General features: G+C 44.0%; 1 protein-coding gene across 1 annotated transcript; it reads left to right on the forward strand.

Moving 5' to 3' along the window:
• Positions 1-9,422: 9,422 nt before the first annotated feature.
• On the forward strand, positions 9,423-10,253 carry LOC138249613 (taste receptor type 2 member 9-like). Its single transcript, XM_069203560.1, has one exon. It carries the CDS (start codon positions 9,423-9,425, stop codon positions 10,251-10,253), a length of 831 nt encoding a protein of 276 aa, XP_069059661.1.
• Positions 10,254-19,809: the final 9,556 nt, after the last annotated feature.

Here is a 19,809-nt window from a genome sequence, read left to right on the forward strand (position 1 = left end):
GAATGAAGCAGATTCTCTGCTGAATGGGTCAGAGAGGGACCATCCCCATCAAGGGGCAGCCCACGCCCATCTTTATTGATTTGGAAACCTTAAGAGTTGATCAAAGAAATATGACCATGTAACAAACCCCCTCTCTCATCAGGCAATTGCCTTCTCGTCCATTTTGTCAGAAAAAAGGGGATCATGTCATGGACACCAGGATCCTGTAAGCCCCACTTCCAGGGCAGCTAGTGGGAGAAGCAGGAAGTGGTGGGGACAATACACTAGGGGGCAGGGCAAAAGGACAGGCAGGGACCTGTTTGGGGTGCCTGGCCCTAGCTGGAACAAGACCTGTAGGAGAAGAAAATAAAGAACCTGAAAGTACCTACCTGGCTTCTGTGTTTCCAGCCCTCCTTGGTAAGACAACCACTAACTCAGCAGGAGCATAAATAAATTTGATCCACGTATATTTAGTATATTCATCAAACCGGGAGATGATCCGCTGTGACAGAAATCTGATGAAAATCTGAAGGTCAATAGGACCAGAAGTCCTGGGCCTTGTCGGAGAGAGGTTTGGACTTTGTTCCCCCAGGGTGGCTGATGTAACGGACTGCCGCTACATTGTCCATCTTGAGAAGAACGCAGGATTGAGCTCTGTCCCTGGTCCAGGATTTCACCACAAAGGACCCCGCCATCAACTCCAAGCAGTTTATGTGGAGAAATTGCTCTGTGGAAGACCATTTTCCTCCTGTGGAGAATGCTACGCAACGGGCTCCCCAGCCTGAGCGGCTGGCAGCAGACTGTATAACCAGACCTGATTGAGATCCAAAGATAGCCCAACCGTTCCAGGCTTCCATATGAGCAATGATTTTGAAGCATTATAAAGCTTGATAATGCAAAGCACGAGGAAGATGGCCTGAATGGAAGACGATGGGAAACTTACAATGCGAGCTATCTGTCGCCCAGAGGGCAAGGGTTTGGCCAGTGTTCTCTGGAGTTCGTGTCTGATTTTGGATAGTTTCCGCGATGGAACTCTCAGAGTAGCCTTGACAGAATCCAGCATTAACCATAGGAACTGGATGGACTGGACCCCAGCACAAGAGTGGATTTCTTCCTGTTGACCTCGAAACCTATGGATTCCAGCAGATTGATCATCCTTTGAAGGTGAATTGCAAGGCGTTTTGGAGATTGGTTCATAACAAGGATGTCGTCCAAATATACTGGAAGCCTGATCCCTCTGGCCCGTAGATGGTCCACACTGGTCTAATAACCTTGGTGAAGACCCAAGGGGTGGATGATAGACTGAGGTGAATTCAAAGGTCTTGGAACACCACTGAAATTGGAGGAAGCATCTGTGTGGTGAGAAAATAGAGATTGTAAGATAGGCGTCCTTTAAATCGAGATGCAACATCCAGTTGTTTGCGTGCAACAAATCCCTGAGAAGGTGGATAGAGACACGTGCAGCGCAAAACTGACATGCGCAGCCCTCTAACAGTCGGCTGACGGTAAACGCCCCCTGAGCCCAGTAAAATTGACATTAAAGGCAGCCACGAAGGAGAGATAAACGTTCCTGCGGCTGTGCTGAAAGCCAAATGGTTTAAAACAATGTAATCAGCTGAAAACACCGCAATGGCACAATTGCAAAGCAAAATGAAGAAAATAATGAGGCACTTATCTGAAGGCTGCTGGAGCAGCAAAGGAAGGAGCATCTACAAGGGGATTTGAAGGATGACGCTGGCCCTTATTGGACATTATGTTGTAGTTGTGTTCCCTGTGCCTTATTGAAAATTACGTTTTTACTTGCTCACTCATTTAAAATGAATCTTTGAATAGCTGCTGGCAGTAATAAAGTGGAGAAAGAACAGCCTAATCCTCACCTCCTCGCCTTAATAGAATTGAAACATTCCGTTACGATAGCTATGAAATTTTACATTATGGTTTTTAAAAAATATGTATAGCTACTTTTTCGGGCTGCTTCACAAATGCATATGTTACTTATGGTTAAATACATACACATACATATTTTAAAAAATATATAGCTACTCTTTATGACTGCTTAACGTGTATATATCACTTATGGTAAAATATAAATATATATATATAGGCCACAGGATAGTTTTCATACATGTTATTTGACTAGATGCTTATGGGTCTCTTTTATTTATCTATGACAATATGTAAATTTCATCCGAACATTTTTTTTTACAAGTGCTTCACTATTTAAATATTGAGGACAATATAAAATATGAAAAGTAGTAATAAAAATTCACAAACAAACTACTTTAACATACAGCAACACTTTAAAGTCTGAGTTTATGAAATGATACTTTAAATCTCAATATATTCTCTTCATTATACATGTATACCCTCTCTATGTACTTAAGAAAGTAATACGTTTGACTATCCAATGGACTACTCTGTCTCATCCTATACGTCTTTCAATATATCCTCTGCCTCCACTCTCTGACTCATCCCAAACCACATTTTACTACTATGATCTCCCAACAATCCTTTCTAAATTCTTCCCTCATTTGACTCATCCCAAACCACAATTCTCTATACTAATCCACAACTAATCCTTTTTGGGCTCCGGAGTAGCGTGCTACTTGCCGAAAAGGGCTTCAATGTGTTGTCAGGGGTAGTAAGTGCTATATAAATACAATCACAATCTACAGATATATGGCACTCTTCTCTCCTTAGTGCTGGTGCACAGTCACACACACCTTTGAGCCCTAGTGCAAATGTGTCGGCATAAACCTAGCATAGGTTTTGTCCTGGAAAGATACCCTTTCAGTACAAATACTGTGTTTAGACAAACTATCAATAATTAGAGGAAGCAAAAGAAAACATACCATTATCTTCATATGGCAGCAATGTGCTTGTTAACTAATGGTAAATCTACAAATATCACCTATACTGTGTAATTTTAAAAGAACAGGCTGGCAGGTGCATTTAGAACAGTAGATGCCCTTTTTAGTTTTATTGCAAATCACAGGAAAATGCTTGTTATTGATACTAAGAAAAAGTACCATAAGCTTTGAATCAGTGTAACCTGACGACAGTTTAAACACACAAGGATGACTTACAAATTAAACAAGTATTTGCAATGCAATCAGTCTCACATTTGCTTGAGTTAAAGCTATTGCTGTTGTAAATGCATAACTGGACATTTCTCGCCACATAAATTGATCAACCCTGCGGCATAATTTGGTCCCCTCTGCCTCGTAATTCCACTGGCCCTGCATATAACTAACGCACTTCCATTTACTGCAGCGAGTCTTGCTCTGATGACGTTGAACATTTCTAGGACTGTTTTCAGTACTGCAGTTTTCGAAGGCTAGCGAGTCAATAGCCCCTTAACAATGTAAATTGGCCCAAATCATCATATGTGGAAGTGGCAGCCAGACTCAACTGCTTGTTTGCAGCATTTTGGACAAACGGATTTTAAAGGAGACACTGACACTGTGTGAATCTGCAGCTGCTTTATTGTATGCACAGTTGCGGAGTTGGCGTGTTTGCCATATAATTAATTAATGTACGGCATGATCAACTCATTTAAGCAGCACAATTGTATTTCTTGGTCAAACATCACCTCACATGCTGCGTGGGATCGGGAAATGCGGTTCCAGGTTCTACACGTGCACATGAGCTTCGGCCTTTTACTCTCTCATTCAGACATTTATGTAAAGGAAAACATCTTTAGGAAACAAAAGCACAATACGTTTACAACTTCTGACGAGAAGGATTCTTTCTCTGTGCTAGAGCGGGGGGACTCCGAGCCGTGTACAGAGACAGAGAGGATTTCTAAATGATAATATTAAGTAAAACGCGTGTTAGTTAATCAATCTGACGCTATTAAATAAAGAAAATAATGTCCCTAAAAAGCGCTTCAAATGCCTTGGCACGGGTTCCTAATTACAAAATATTAATTTCTGAACGGTCGTGTTCGGTAAGACGAGCAAAGAGGGAAAGGGACCTTCTCCGCGCGTCATCGCTGAGTAGATAGCCGTGTGGGTTCAGCGCCTGCTGCGTACCTGGCTCCTAGCAGAAAGAGCCACACAGAGACCTGCGTCTGACTATAACAGCTGCAACACCGTCCACCTAGAGGGGAGTAGAGGGAGGAAGAGGTAGAGGGAGGAAGAGTAAAGGTAGGTAGAGGGAGGTGAGGGTAGGGGTTGGCAGAGGGAGGTAGGTGTAGGCAGAAGGAGGAAGAGGTAGAGGTAGGTTGAGAGCGGTAGAGGTTGGTGTCGGTAGAGGGAGGTAGAGGTAACGGTAGCTAGGGGTCGGTAGAGGGAGGCTGAGGTAAAGGTAGGTAGGTGTGGGTAGAGCTAGAAATAGGTAAAGGGAGGTAGAGGTAGGTGTAAGTACAGGGAGGTAGAAGTAGGTAGAGGTAACTTTAGGTAGAGGAAGGTAGAAGTAGGTAGAGATAGAGGTAGGTAGGTAGTGGTAGAGAGAGGTAGGTAGAGATAGGTACGGGAAGAGAGAGAGGTAGAGGTAGGAAAAGGTAGAGCGTGGTAGAGGTAAAGGGGTAGAGGGAGCTAGAGGTAAGTTGAGGGAGGGTGAGGTAGAGGGAGGGAGAGGTAGAGAGAGGTAGCGGTAGAAGTAGGTAGAGATATAGGTAGAGAGGTTGGTAAAGGTAGAGGTTGGGAGAGGTAGGTAGAGATAGGCTGGGGTAGAGGGAGTTAGAGAGAGGCAGAGGTAGGTAGGGGAAGATAGGGCAGTAGGGAGAGGTAGGGGTAGGTACAGGTACAGAGGGAGAGGTAGATAGAGGTAGAGCCAGGTACAGCTAGGCGGAGGTAGGTAGGGGTAGAGGGAGGTAGAGGTAGGGAGGGGTAGAGGTAGGATGAGGTAGATGTAGGACGAGATAGAGAGGTAGAGGTTGGGAGGGGTAGAGGTAGGTAGAGACAGGTAGATGTAGGGAGGGGTAGACGTAGGATGAGGTAGAGGTAGATAGAGACAGGTCGATGTAGGGAGGGGTGGAGGTAAGGAGAGATAGAGCAAGGTAGAGAAAGGTAGATAGAGGGAGGTAGAGAGGGTTAGAGGTAGGGAGGGGTAGAGGTAGAGCAAGGTAGAGATAGCAAGGTAGAGAGATATCCAAGAACAAAGCACCATCAGCACGCCAGAAGAAGGGAGAGAGAGAGATCCAAGAGCAAAGCACGTCAAAGACCTTGGTCCAGGTTCCCAACTACAAATTATTAATTTCTTCACTGACATATTTGGTTAAAAAAAAAAAGACGTTTTCCCAAAAGGGAAATAAAATTTTCATTGCGTCATCACTGAGTAAGAGAGCTGTGTGGGTACAGCGCCTGCTGCTATGCCTAGGCTCTATTAAAAGAGCGAGCCCAAGCGGAAACCTGTATCTAACTATGAAAGTCACTAACTATCTACCTATAGTTTAGAATATAAATAAAGAAGATTGCGTTTTATTAAATGAAATAGACCTTACAGTAGCACTTGTACATCAAATGCACCACATTGCAATTCATTTTAAGCTCTTGATTCATGTTTTCACTATGAACAAAAAAAAACACTCTTCCAATGCAACAAAATAAAGTATTAAGCTAAGGCTAAACAGGGACCCAACCATGGAGCGCTTGGATGAACAATGGAAGTCAACTGGTAGGCAACCAAATTGCTCCAATACTGCCGAGCTAGATCGTGCTGTGTAGGAAATAAAATTAAAAAAGCAGTTCAGAAACCATGCAGAAAATATGAAGCTGCGTATGTTTACAGTAATTGGCCGGTGCTCTCGAGGAGGGCCAACGGAAAAAACATGACGTATGCATGCTTTTCACAAATGAAATCAAGGAAATTTGAAAAGGCAAGCCCACAAACGAATGAAAGTGATGGGCATGACATGGGCGTGGTTAAAAGCCCAACAGAAAGACAACAGGTCGGAAGCGCTTGCGCACTCGCCCTAAAAAAGGATTAAGAATAGTAAGAAAATTGTATTTATGGAGCATAGTCCCACCAACTCTGACACTGAAGTGCACCTTGCTTTAAGCAGATGTGTGTTCAGGAAAAATGTAGTCACTCAATACAAGAGTACCAATTGTTAAAGGGGGCTTAGCCATTGCCTAATATGCAAACAGCGATGGGCGGTAGTCAAATAAGGGCGATAGTTCAGTAGACAGTAGATTAAGAGGGCTGATCTAGAGCCCGTCTATACATGTGTATGTGTATTATAGGTCTGGCATCAGCAAAGACCTTTTGATTTTACTGAAGTTATATGTATATTATCCTTATTTTAAGAGGTTTCAGCCACCTCTCTTCATCCATTGGTCTGTTGTGGCATTCACATTTTGCTTTGCATGAGGCAATGAGTCCGCCTATTTCAATCACTGATTAACTTCACTTTGAGTGACAGCATTTTGGTCTCTCACAATGAGCACATCCGCACACAAGGTAGTTCCCTTCAGTGCCAGTGTTTTTGTTTTGACTTTGCAATTACTTTAGTCTTGCTTTTGTGTTTAGAGTCTGAAGTGAAAGCAGGATCTTTTATACCCGATATGAGAACAGGCCACACCCCACACGTCATCAGTTCCTCTCTTACCATTGATGTTGTAAATTCCGTTTTGAGTGTCCGACTACTACTATTTCACAACACAACAGATTGCGTCCTTTTCAAACTGTTCTGTAATAAGTTGCCCTCTTTTTACTCAGTACACAAACCGAAAGCTTCATTAATATATATCTGAATTAATAAGCGGGCATTTCTTCAGAACACATTTATTCTGGGCTCAGTTTCAACAACGGTTCTTTATTAAACTGTGCCCAGGAAGAAAACCAGTCTTTATCATGTTTAATTTACAGCACTGCTAACACGTTTTTATTTATTTTCTTCTTTCCTTCCTTCTTTGTTTCTTTCTTTCCTTCTTTTTACTTTATTTTTTCTTTCTTTACTTCCCAATTTTATTTCTTCTTTCTTGCTTTCCTTATTTCTTTCCTTAATTTTTTTTGCTTTCTTTCCTTTATTTCCCTCCTCTTTTCTTCATTCTTTCTGTTGCACTATCCTTTTTTCTTACTTTTTTCTTTTTTACCTTCAATCCTTCTTTCTATTCGTTTGTCTTTCTTTCCTACATTCCTGCTTTCTTTCTTCCTGTCTTTCTAACTTTCTGTCTTTCTTTTCTTCTAATGCCCTTTCTTTCTTGCCTTCTTTCTTTCTTTTCTTTCTCTTTGTTTGTTTCTTGTGTTCCTTTGTTTTTCTTTCGTTCATATGTTCTTTCTTTTGTCTTTTCTTTCTTTGTTTTCTTCCTTCTTTTCTGTACTCTTTCTTTCTTTGTTCGTTCTTTCCTTCCTTTCTTTGCCCTTTCTTTCTTTTTTCTATCTTTCCTTTTTTTCTCTTTTCTCCCTTTCTTTGTTCTATATCTTTCTTTCCTTCTCTCTTTTCTTCCATCCTTCTTTTTGTCTTTTTTTCCTACCTTTCTTTTTTCTTTGTTGGCTTCTTTCTTTCATTCCTCTATTAGCTTTCCTTATTTCTTTCCATTTTTATTGCTTTCTTTTTCTTTCTTACATTCCATCCTTCTTTTTGTCTTTCAATCTTTCTTTCCTTTCTTTTTACTTTCTTGCCTCCCTTTCTTTTTTGCTTTGTTTCTTTCCTTCTTTTCTTTGTTTCTTTCCTTCCTACTTCCTCTCTTTGCTTCTTCCTTTTTTATTTCTTTGTTTCTTTCCTTTGTTTTCTTTCCTTCCATCCTTCTTTCCACCTTTCTTCCCATCTGTCCTTTTGTCAACTACCTTTGTTTTTTCTTTTTTCCTTCTTTTCTCTTTTTTCCTTCTTTTTTCTTTGCTTTCTTGATTTATTTCCTTTCTTGCTTTCTTTTTTCCTTGCTTTCTTGCTTTCTTTTTTCCTTGCTTTCTTCTTTTATTTTTCCTTTCTTTGTTCTTCTCATCCTTCCTTTGCTTTTCTTTTCAATCTTGTTTTCTTTATTATTTTCTTTCGCTCTTGCTTTCTTTTTTTCTCAATGACAAGAGTCTGGCAGCTAATGGCACAATGATTGGTTGTCTTTAGGTCTGTGTTAGCCAAGACCTTTTGATGTTACTAAAATTGTCTGTATGACATAGTTACTTATAGGAGTTTTCATTTACACTTCATCCATTTGTCTGTGGTTGTGTCATTCTCATTTTTCTCTTACCTACTCCAGCATGCATCAAGGGGCAATGTGTCACCCCACTTCAGCCATCGGCTGACTTCAATGTGTGTTCTGGCATGCTGCCCCTTCGGACCACATCCACACAGTTTCTTGCAGTATCATGGAGTACTATGCTACTGCGTGCTTTTTTGAGACCAGAAAACATTTTTGGCTTCAGTCAATGTTTTTTTTTTTTTAAGTGACAAACACCCGTCAGCTTCCTAAACAGTAAAGGCCCATATTTATCCTTTTTTTGTGCCGCATTTGTCTCATTTTTTTACGCAAAAGCGGCACAAACCTACAAAATATAATTATATTTTGTACATTTGCGTAACTTTTGCGTCAAAAAATGACACAAATGCAGCACAAAAAAAGTATAAATATGGGCCCAGGTTTTGCATAACCCATGGCAAAGCAATACATGAATTGCCCAAATGCTGGTGGACGAAGCCAGATATGTTGGCTTTGCCAATGCTTGTTTATTTGTTATCTATGAGATTGTTAAAGATAGCAGAAGATGTCTCTAGGCCAGACCTAAAAGGAGTTCTCGTTCTAGTTAAAAGGAGGGATGGATAATGTACCTTGAAAGGATTACAGGGAAGACAAGACTGGGAGTGTCAAAGAAGGTTTATCCTTTCCTACTTTATCCAGTGCCAGTGTTTCTTATTTTACTTGTCCTCGCCGATAAACAATGATGCTCTGATAGGAAAGGTTGCCATCTTCACCGCAGGCACATGCAGACCTGAACACATTGGTACGTTTCCATAGTTACACTTTATTCTTCTCTGATAGGTCCCCGGCCGCTATTAGTGACGTGGATTTTTTTGCTGAAGCATCTTCTTAGAAGTCGTTGACGCAGCTGTGTTTCCTTCTAGTGCTGCAGGTGCCTTCGAATTGCTCAAAACTAAATTACCTGTAATAGTTTCCCGGTTTCTGGGAACGCTTCGCCTCTGATGACCTCGTTAGTGGAAGCTTTGAAGACCTGTTGAAACTTGTACCTCTCTCAGCATGCATTGTTGTCATTCCGGCGGCTTTAATTGGCGTTACTCCCATAAATATGCAAGGGTTTTCTGGGTCTGGAAGGAGGGTGCTTGAGGCTTCCTTGAATACGTGCGCCCTTCATCCAAGAAGGCGGCAGACCTATGACCCCGGGCGCTGGTGCATCCCGGAAGCTGATCGAAGGTCACGTTCTTAGGATACACAATGGAGGTCATGGCAAGCCTCCTTCTGCTTTCCAGATCGAACTTGCTGGTTAGTTTCCATGGGACTTTCTTGGCCCTTGGAGTCCTGTCTAACAGCAGCGCCTTCTTCATCATGGCCTACTACTCTGGAAGGAGCTGGGCGGCGAAGGAAGTCATTGTGGCCAATCTCTTCCTTTCCAATGGGCTCTTCAGCGTCTGCTACAACAGTGTCGCCATCCTCAATGAGTTCTTTCCAACGTGCCAGATGGGCGTGGTCCCCTGCAGGCTGCTGGTGCTCGCGTACATCGAGCCATCCGTCGTGAGTGTCTGGGTGACCTCCATGCTTTCTGTCTTCTGGTGGCTCAAAATCCACCCAGTCAGCTTCTTCACACGGCTGCCCATGAAGGCAGCTTGGGTCGCCCCAGCAGTCATGATTACTACTTGGGTGCTGTGGTATGTGGTTTTGCTGCCCCTGCTTTTCTTTGAAGCCAGGCCAGCGTTGAACGTGTCCATCAGTAGTCAGTGTCTGTGTCTATCCCCTTCCACCGCCGGTCAGTTTACATACCAATACATTGCGGTCACTGTGGGTGTGATAGTGCCCATTGTGGTCCTCGTCCTTGCCAATGCTTGCATCATCCGTGCCATCATCCGGCACCGCAACAGTATTCACGGACAAAGAACTCTGCAAGGGAGCAGGGCACACATGCATGTCCAAGCGGCCAAGAATGTGCTGGCCTTGACGGTCTGCTTTGTGATCTGCTGGAGCCTGCATTTCAGCACCTATGCAACGGAGATCACCTCCTACCTATTGATAGTTATGCTGAGAAGTAGCACCACCAACCTCTACTCTATCTTCAGCCCACTCATCATTTGCTGGGGCAACAGACACTTTCGGGACGCTTGCTGGAACCTGTGGGTAAGACTGCGTGGCAATGAAGTGACCTCCCTACCGGACAATCCCTGAGGAGCTATGAGCAGTGTGAACCAGAGGACCCAGGCATGGGTTCCTGTCTCTCAGATAAAGCTAAAAAGCACTGAGCATTGGCAGAAAGATGCTGTCCAAACGAGATTCATCTTAGCGAGATCAGGGATGCCCTGAAGAAGCACTGCTACTTGGGGGGTCGAAACTCATTCTGGCACTGATACTCAGAAACACAGACAATTCATTATCTTTCCATATCCACTGATTTATTTCACAACCTTCATAATAAAGTGCTGAATGCTCGAATGTTTTAGGGAATTTGTGCAATGTTGTCAGCAATTCTATAGGGCCTGTCTCCCAGGGGCTCAGTCCCCTCATGCTTTCAGTGTGTGCTCATTCCACACAGTAGTTGTGGGGCTTCTCCCTGACCAGTCTGGGTGGCCTGCTGTGTTTGGGTTGTTTGGAGATGAGACTGTTGGATGCGTGAGAGGTGGTCTAGTAAGTGTATGAGTGTGTGTTCCATAGGACATGTTTGGTCTGCACCATGAGGTTAGATGTTGGCCATTGTCCACATGTATCCAAGTTCTGTTGGGTGTTTCTGCTTATTGCCTACCTGCAGAGCTGTGTTGACCTGCATGTGTAGTATATTTAGCTAGCATCTCCCGATGGTTCCCTGGGGTCAGTTTTGTGTGTGAGGAGTGCTGATGGCTTGGTAAAACGGGACCCACTACAGGTTTTGGCTCCACACTGTGCATCTTGAGGTGAGCTGGGATCCGACTAGTATGTTCGGTTGGTTACATTACTTAAAGAAAAGTTGCTCGGCCAATAATAGCAGCAGGGCGGAGTGACGTCATGCATGCACGCTGTTTTCCGCTGCATTGTTTTATTTCTGTAAATTGGTGTTTTCAGATCGAAGGTGCAGTTTTAAGTGAACTAGTGCAGTATAAGGAATCGGAATGGAAAAGGAGTCCAGTTTGTGTTCAGAAGGGGACAGGAGGTTGCTCTTGGGCTCTGTGGTCTGGGAGCACTGAGGATTCTTCAGGGACATCTTAATGATTTCGGGGGGCCCTGGGCCAAATGTATTTCGAGGACCCTTGTTCAGAGAAACTTTGAATTACGATCAAATCTCAGCTCTTTCATGCCCCCTTTGGGCAGGCCACTGACAGTGAATGCACAGGGACACTCGTTCCCATTCTAACTGTGTGACATCTCAAATTCAGGGATACTGACATGTTTTCAATATTGTAACCCAGCAGAATCTCACCAATGCGATTACAAATAAACTCTGTGACCCCCCCTCCCATTTCTCATATGTGAGGTCTTGTTTTGATCTAAAAGAACCTTTTTTTCTGAACGTTGCAAGAAACATAAGCACATGTGTCTGTAAAATGCCTGTAATAGACTCTGACACCCACATTAAAAATAAATAAAGGATAACACAATCTGTTTAAGAATTATTCATGGTCATCAGAGCAAGAGACTGCAGAGCAGAGCTGGCTCTATCAGGGGGGCTAAAAGGCTGGCGCCCTGGGCCAGAGCCCACTTTGCCCGTGCCTTGAAAGGTCTCTCGGTTTCTTGGCGGTGTTTGAATGTTTGATGCCTCGTTCTTAGAGAAGGTGGTGTCACAGCAGCTCCTCGTTCTGTGCTGTGTTCTGTATATAGACTGTTGCAAAGGTTATTCCACTGCAACTCAAGTAAGTTTTATTTTTTGAAAGAAAAAAAAAAGTTGCACTAGTCATGATCTTCAAAAAGGGTACATTTTCAAACAGTAGGTTTTGCGGTGGAAAAGATACACAAAAAGTTCTTTTGACAGGAAGATTTTTTTTCAGAGCCAGTTAAATACTGAAAAAAATCTCTTGCAGAATCTTTTTTCAACACATAAAACTCTTCCATGCAGGAAAGGCGAGCCACGCTAGCAAACATATCAAACTTAGTAAAGCGGAGAAACTCGAAGGCTGCAAGCTCGACTGAGCTTTAAATGGCAAAGGTTTTTAATTCGCCCCCTCTTTTACACTATGGACTGCATCAAACGAGCTGCACCACTAACAAGGAGTTTCTTGCACAATACACCAGAGACACAGGTAGCAGGATATCTCACACTGACTTTTAATAGAGCGGACATAGAAAGAGCAGAAGACATTCAAATACACAAAGAGTTATAGGCAGCGGCAGCTCCTCCGCAATAGCAGAGGAGCGTCGCCCCCGCCAGCATCAGCCACTGCAAACCTTTATTAACAAAACGATAATAAACTATGTTTATCATTTCTTTGTTTAAGGGCTTAACCAAAGGTGATGAGGAGAGTGCACTGTGCACACCCCTCAGTGTGCATGTGTGTTTCGCCGGCCGTCTTGGGCCATCGAAACACCCATGTGCAGTGTGCTCTACAGTGCCGGGCTGGAGAGAGCAGGCATAGGCTCCGAGTCTGCCTGGATGTGCCCTGACTGGGCGCTCCACCCAATCCTAACGCTGCTTTCATGCAGCATTAGGATTGGCCGCAGGCTGGGAGCATGTGCCTTCTGAGGGGACGAACAGCAGCAGTGCGGCGGGGCAGGTACGTTTTTTTTGTTTTTTTAAAAACTATTTAAAAAAAACAATTACTATCCACCGCCACGCGCCGCCCTGCCCCGCCCCGCCCTGCCCCGCCCCGCCCCTTTTAATCCCCGTGAGCCACGACTGGTTGCAGCAGGTGTCATATTCAGCTTTACACACGAATAAAAGCATCCACAGTGCTTCACGGCAAGGTAAGCAGTGTTAAAGGTAGGTTTTGTCACACATGGTATATTGAACAACAGCCTGACTGTCTGCTTACCACCTGCAAGGGCTTTATGTACAACTGTTTTTAGAATGTTGATTATGAAAATTATTCAATGTTCCTCGAACCTACCACGACAATAATTGTTGTTGTATAAATTAGTTTTCTCAGCTGACAAGTGTCAAGTTTTTAAATTGTTTGTGTGAGGTGTTAGTGCGAGGATGGTGTGTGTGATTTTAGTGCGAAAGTAAAGTGAGCTTCATCTTGAAAATTTTCCTCATGTTGTGTTTCTGGGTGTGCGTGCAAAGGACCACACTCAGATTTACTAAAAAGTCACGCAGCGCAGGAAGACAATTTTCTGTGCTGTGTGAAAGGAAGAGGGCAGGAATGCGCCATATCTACTAAGACATGTGTTCCCTCTCTATATCCTGCATGCTGCCTGGTGCTCCCGCTGGCACCTTTGCACCAGGAAGCAAGGGTGCCAGCAATAAGCTAGGATTATTTTTGTGCAGGAAGGGACACAGAGGCATTTTCCTCATTCTGAGGGACACATTTATCAAAAAATCATGCAGTGCATCAAGCCACCTTGCTCCGCTGTGTGATAGGGACGGGGCAGCACTGCACAGCATTTTACATCATACAGCACATTCCTCTCTTTTCCCTGCGCTGTCGCACAATGTGCTGCCTAGTGCCAACGCAGGCACCTTGCACCATGGTGCAAGGTGCCTGCATTGCAGACAGGAATGTTTTTGTGCATGAAGGCACACCTTCCTGCACAAAAAAACAATTCTCTGACGCTTTTAACTCTTTCTACGTGTGCTGCAGAATGTAGCACACATAGAGGAAAAACGTGGAGAAATAAAGATATTTCTCCCCATTATGCCTCACCTGTGGAGGCATAGCATTTTGATGCATTCCCAGGTCTACCAGTAATGGTAAATCAGAGAATGCACCAATGGGAGGATGTGTGGGAACACCCTTGTTCCACCCATGGAACACCTTTCCAGGGCAGAGTAATGCAATGCAGTGATTTGTGCTACGTTGCATTACTCTAGATTTATCAAGCTACTCAGGGCCACGCAAGGTGGCCTTGTGTGGCTTGATAAATCTAACTTGAGTTGCATGACTCTTGCATCCCATTGTGTGGCGTAAGGGTGACGGAAGCCTTTAACAAATATGCCCCTATGTGTGCTCCACAATGCAGCACACTTAGAAAGAGGAAATAATGAGGACAAATAAACATATATTTTGATGCATTTCCGGTTTGCTAGTCTTAGTAAATCCGGGAATGTGACAAAAACCATGTGGGGATACGTGGGAACACCCATGCTCCACCCGTGGAACGTCATCACCACGGAGAGTAATGCAAGGAAGCAACTTGTGCTGCCTTCAGTTACTCCAGATTTACTAAAACATGCAGAGCCATGGAAGGTGGCTCTGCATGACTTAGTAAATCTGAGTTAAGGGGTTGCGTTGTCTGGGCTACTCAAGCCCTTAGTAAATCTGGGCCCATGTTTCTGTTGCTCTGTGGAGGTTAGTATGGGAGATGAGGTATAACCTTCAGGATCTTGCTGAGAACAGCGGTGAGGAACAATTTAATATTTTTATTAGTTGAGATTGTTTTTAGAAAAGAGAAGCAACTGAAAAATATTTGACTCAATCCCATTCATTTTCATTGTTTTTTTTATGAGGGAGGATTGATTGACCATACCGGATGCTGCTGACACGTCCAGGAGGATTAGCGGGCAGGAGTATCCACTGTCCAGGATTGGGAGGGCATAGTCTACAGTTTGAAGGATTGTGGGCTTCATGCTGCCACCAGATCTGCAGCAGAATTGGAATTTGTCAAAAAAGGTCATTTACGGTGAAGTGTTTCTCAAGTTGGGATTCAACACAATTTTCTAAGGTTTTAGCCAGAAAAGGCAGATTAGAGATTGGGTGGAAGTTATTTATCTGTTTTGGGGTTACTCCTATCTTCTTTCTTGTTAGTAAGGATTTGACTATACCAACTTTTAAGCACTCTGGAATATCTTCTGTTGCTATCGAGGTCTTGATCTGTATGACCCAGAGGGGGTGAAGGAGCTGCTCACCATCTCCATAAGGTATACAAGGATGGGGTTCAGAAAGTGGAGGGGAGTTTGATCTTTGCATTGGTGTCGGTATGTAAACTTTTTGTGATATTACTGAAAGTGTATCATATTCCAGATGATTTCACGTAAGTAGAGTGATGACTTTGGTCTGTTACTGGTTGAGAGAGGGAGAGTTTGATGTTGTTCACATTTTCCTTAAAGGGTTGGGCTAAGTTGTTACAGTTTCCATTTGAGTGGTTGAGTGATATTGAGAGAGGAGGGTTCATGTTATGCTTTCAGAATTTCTATCCTAGGCATTTTTTGGCTCAATTTACTTCAAATATTTGTTTCTTATTTTACTTGCCTGTACTGCAGAATCTCACAAAATTTTATGGGGAGGGACTTTACTGCCAGACACGCTCACAGGATCTGAGTGGTTTCCTGTCCTCATTTAGTTATTTTACGTACCATATCTTAGCGATTTTGATTTTTTTTGTCTCATTAGTATGAGTGGTGCAAGACCTTCAATTACTTCTACCTTGGTAATGTTTTAATTCCCAGTAAATACAATTACTTTGAGTTCATCTGGATCTTCTCAGATGTTCACAGTAATGAGTGCTGCAAGAGAAGGCACTTCAATGACCTTTTAGTCACTTATCCATTGTTTGGACCTCATTGGTTGACTGGTGATTACCATTTTGGGAGGGCTCTCTCAATGAAAAGAAGCGGTGGTTGTTGGTGTGGAATTTTTTGTGAATTGAGTTAGTCACCAACATACATTTGAGGTGGAAAACTGATGCTACACCTCCTCATATGGATGGAGTATCCCAAAAGGAGAAATGCTCAAACCACACTTCAGATGCGAACAGTTGGTCAATCTTGTAGACTTCCATTAAGTCATCAATATTGGTGGGGTTTTGCTGAGGATTGACAGCTGCGCAATAGGCAGTTGAAGATGGGGGGCAGTGATTCTTGATGAGGTCAAGTTGATCAGGTTTGAGGTATGTTTATTGGTCTTGGGATCTTTGCTAAGCAGTCAGGACTCACCTACTCTCTATTTAATGTTGGTGATGGTGGGTGTGTATGTGAGTAGTCCAGGAAAAGGTTTTTAAGTGTAGAAGTTTAATAATTAATAAGCAGATCTTCAGTGTCTTTGGCAGACTAGATTATAGAGGTTCTGCAGGCATTTAGTGTATTACAGCAGTACTGTATTGTGCAGTACTATAGTTTAATATTATAGGCAACAAAAGCCTTGTTCTGAAGCAACGGGAGATTTTGTTATGGGGATTCTGTCTAGTGTGTGCTGAATAAGCATGGGAATTTGTAGGTTACAATGGCTAATGGTGTGTGGTGGTGTAGCATACTGTTCAATGGGCAATGAAAGCCCCACTACGGTATACCCCGGAGTACTGTATATATATGGGTAGGACTGTCTTACGCACACTGATTGAGCTGATGTGTGGTGAATCTTTAGGTCGTGGCTATGTGCATTTGAAAAATGGCTCATCTGCAAACCGGAACTGCTTGAAATGCTTGTGTGATGTTGAGCACTACCTCCTTGAGGGTGAGTAGTCCGCGTCATAGCAGGGAAGCACAGTTAACATGGTAGGCGAAGAGTTCAACATCGCAGTTTTGGAATCATCACAACCAGGCTTTGTCAGAAGGAGAGCATGGTTTGGAGGCATGTAATTAGTAATGTCAATGAGAATTGCATGACCTTTACACCGGGATCCATTGAGAGCCAACCCGTCCCTTATAGGAATGCACAAGGGGAGCCAATGCCTGCCTTTGTGTGCAGTAAAGGCAAACCACAAAAACATGCCATTGTCAATCCTAGCTTCCCACATATTTTCACGTCCCAGGCTTCTTCAAATGAGGGCCAACAGTATAACTGAGGCAGGAGACCCAACCATGACCTTGTCTTGTCCTGCTTGACATATAAACATCCAACATGGTCCCTCCTGGAATCCCTGCCAGAAGTGTCAAAGAGCATCGGAAATAGGCCATAGACCAGAAGGTTCATTTCACACTTTGCTTGGGCAAACATATTTAGCCTAGCTTAGACCTGCAACATTTATTCAGTTGTATTCATTTTTAGTTAGCCTGCTTTTCAGAGGGGATGTTTTATTTTTCTAATCAGCTGTGATTTTGCGAATGTGCTATTATTTCTGTGCACTACATTTCACCATGTACCTCTGTCCAAAGCTGACAAGAACAGTACATGATAAACCAGCTAGCACTGTCACCACAAGAGTATGTAAACAGACTGACACTTAGGCACATGCTCACGTCAGGCCTATTTCACGGAAAACAAATATGTTTCGCATAAAAACCCTATACAGGCCAAGGGAAAGGAGGGAGGCCATTCTGACAAGGATATCCATCCACGCAGCATGCCATTTCACTGCTGACCTCAACCCTGTCTCTACAAACAGCAAAGGAGAAGGCGGGCAGACCTCTATTTTCCAGGTAATGGGGGTGGGTGCTCCACTCATGGACTAAGTAAGGATGGATTGGGCTATCACCGCTATGCTCTCACTTAGGAGTTAGGGGTTAGGTAGAATTCATGTATGTATGTTATTCCAATATGCTGGGGTTGTGTATTTTCTTCTCACTGGTCGCAACAGTCCTAATCCTATTATGTCTCATTGCCCTAATAATTGCAGCTCATATATTTTGTCGTAGATTGCAGTCTGTAGGAATCTGGCATGGTGTGTGGTGGACACCTATTGTGTTATCACCCTATATCAGGCCCAGGTATCCCCTATTAGCGAGTGTAGGCAGTGTCTAGGAAGCCAGGGCTCTCTAGAGGTAGCTGTGGATGAACAGCCAAGACTTATCTAGGGGACATGCAAAGCTTATGCAATACCACTACAGTCACACAGCACTCCCACACATGAAAGAACCACACAGTGTTACAAAAATAAAGGTACTTTATTATAGTAACCCAAATACTAGAATACTGAATAGGCAATCCCCCATCTGGAGGTAAGTAAACACACTATTACATACATATTACCAATCAATAAAGAGCATAGAAAGCAATAGGCATTGGTAAAAGCAATAGCAAATAGTGAGGGCCAAACCATATACTAAGAAAGTGGAATGTGAAAGGCAGTATCCCACACAAGGATGTGGAATCAGGAGAAGGGAGCTGGGGAAACTAGGAACCCCAAAAGGTAAGTACCAGGGTGACCCCCAGCGACCAGGAGAGGAGAGGTAAGTACCTAGTTTTCCCCAAAACCAACAGGAGGACTTTGGAAAAGGAGTTTGCAAGACCCAACCATGAGTGGAAGAACCCAATGGTGGATCCTGACAGAAGAGGACCTACAAAGGAAGGGGACTAAGTCCAGTACGTGATGGAGTGTCCGGTTGTGGCAGGAGCCACTAACACCCTTCTGTGGATGCAAGACCAAGTCGACGGTGGACAAAGAAGGTCAGCAGTGCAGCCCGAGATGAAGAGGAGTCCCAGGAGTGATGCAAGTGATGTCCCACGTCGGGGTCATGAGGCAGTTGGTCAGTGGTGCTGGAAAACCATCAACAAGCCTTGGCAAATGCAAGAGACAGAAGGAGGCATGCAAGGCTGAAGAGGACCAGCAAGGCCTAGGGGACTCGATCCAAGGAGGGGAATCCGGGGTGACCCTCAGCAGCTGGGAGAGTCATAAGCAGAGGAGGCAGCCCCCACATGCAACCCACTGGCAGCAGGCACAGGAGTCACAGTGAGGCCCACTCAGCACACATGGAGGAGTGTCCCATGTTGCTGGAGCAGCAGGCAGGAGACTGCATTGCAGGAAGAAGTGCTGGAGCTTGGGCTACACAGAGATGGAAGATCCCTTGAAGGAGAACAAGCAAGCCTTGGTAGCTGCAAGAGTCGCAGTGCACAGGGGTACTGTCCTGCAAAGAGAGGCAAGAGCTTACCAACTCTCAAGTTGGACAGCTGGTAAACAGGACCACAACCTGTGATGCAGGATCCACACAGTTCTGGAGGAGAGCATATCCACGCAGCCGGTTGTCATTGCAGTTGATGCCTGCTGAAGCAGGGGAGTGACTCCTTCACTCCAAGGGAGATTCCTTGTGCAGATTGAAGACTCACCATCCTCAGACGATGCACAAATGTTGCAGTTGCTGGAAGAAGCCAGAAAAACAATGTTGCAGAGCGGAGTCGTCGCTGAAGTTGCAGATTGTCGGTTCCTGGAGGGTCCAGTTGCAGTCCAAGTGGCCAGAAGATAAAGTAAATGATGCAGAGGAATCGTGCTGGAATCTTGCACATAAAATCTGAGGACCCACCCAAGAGGGAGACCCTAAATAGTCCAGGAAGGGGGATTGGTCACCTAGCAGGGTGACCACCTATCAGGAGGGGGCTGTGACGTCACATGCCTGACCTGGCCACTCAGATGCTCCCAGAGGCCTCTGCAGATCTTGGATTCAAGATGGCAGAACCACGTGGCCACATGGCGGAGCTCTGGGCACCACCCCTGAGGTGGTTTTGGACAGGGGAGTACTATTATACAGAGACGTCCGTGGTCTTAGGGAAAATCCTCCTCAGCTGAATAGGCAGCAGCACCTACCTAGGCTCTAGGTTGTTCAATCTTGAACCTTAATTCCCCTATTGATGTTTCCAGCTCTGACACCTATTCTTTAATATGGCACAACCAGTAAATTACCCGAGAGAACTGTAGACAATCAGCCACATAGTTTCTTTAATGGATTAACAAATGAGGACAAGGATGTCACACTCGTCGTTGAAGCTCAAGATGTTTGCAGAACAGAAATATT

Source organism: Pleurodeles waltl, chromosome 8, assembly GCF_031143425.1.
Source record: "Pleurodeles waltl isolate 20211129_DDA chromosome 8, aPleWal1.hap1.20221129, whole genome shotgun sequence".
Classification (NCBI taxonomy): domain Eukaryota; kingdom Metazoa; phylum Chordata; class Amphibia; order Caudata; family Salamandridae; genus Pleurodeles; species Pleurodeles waltl.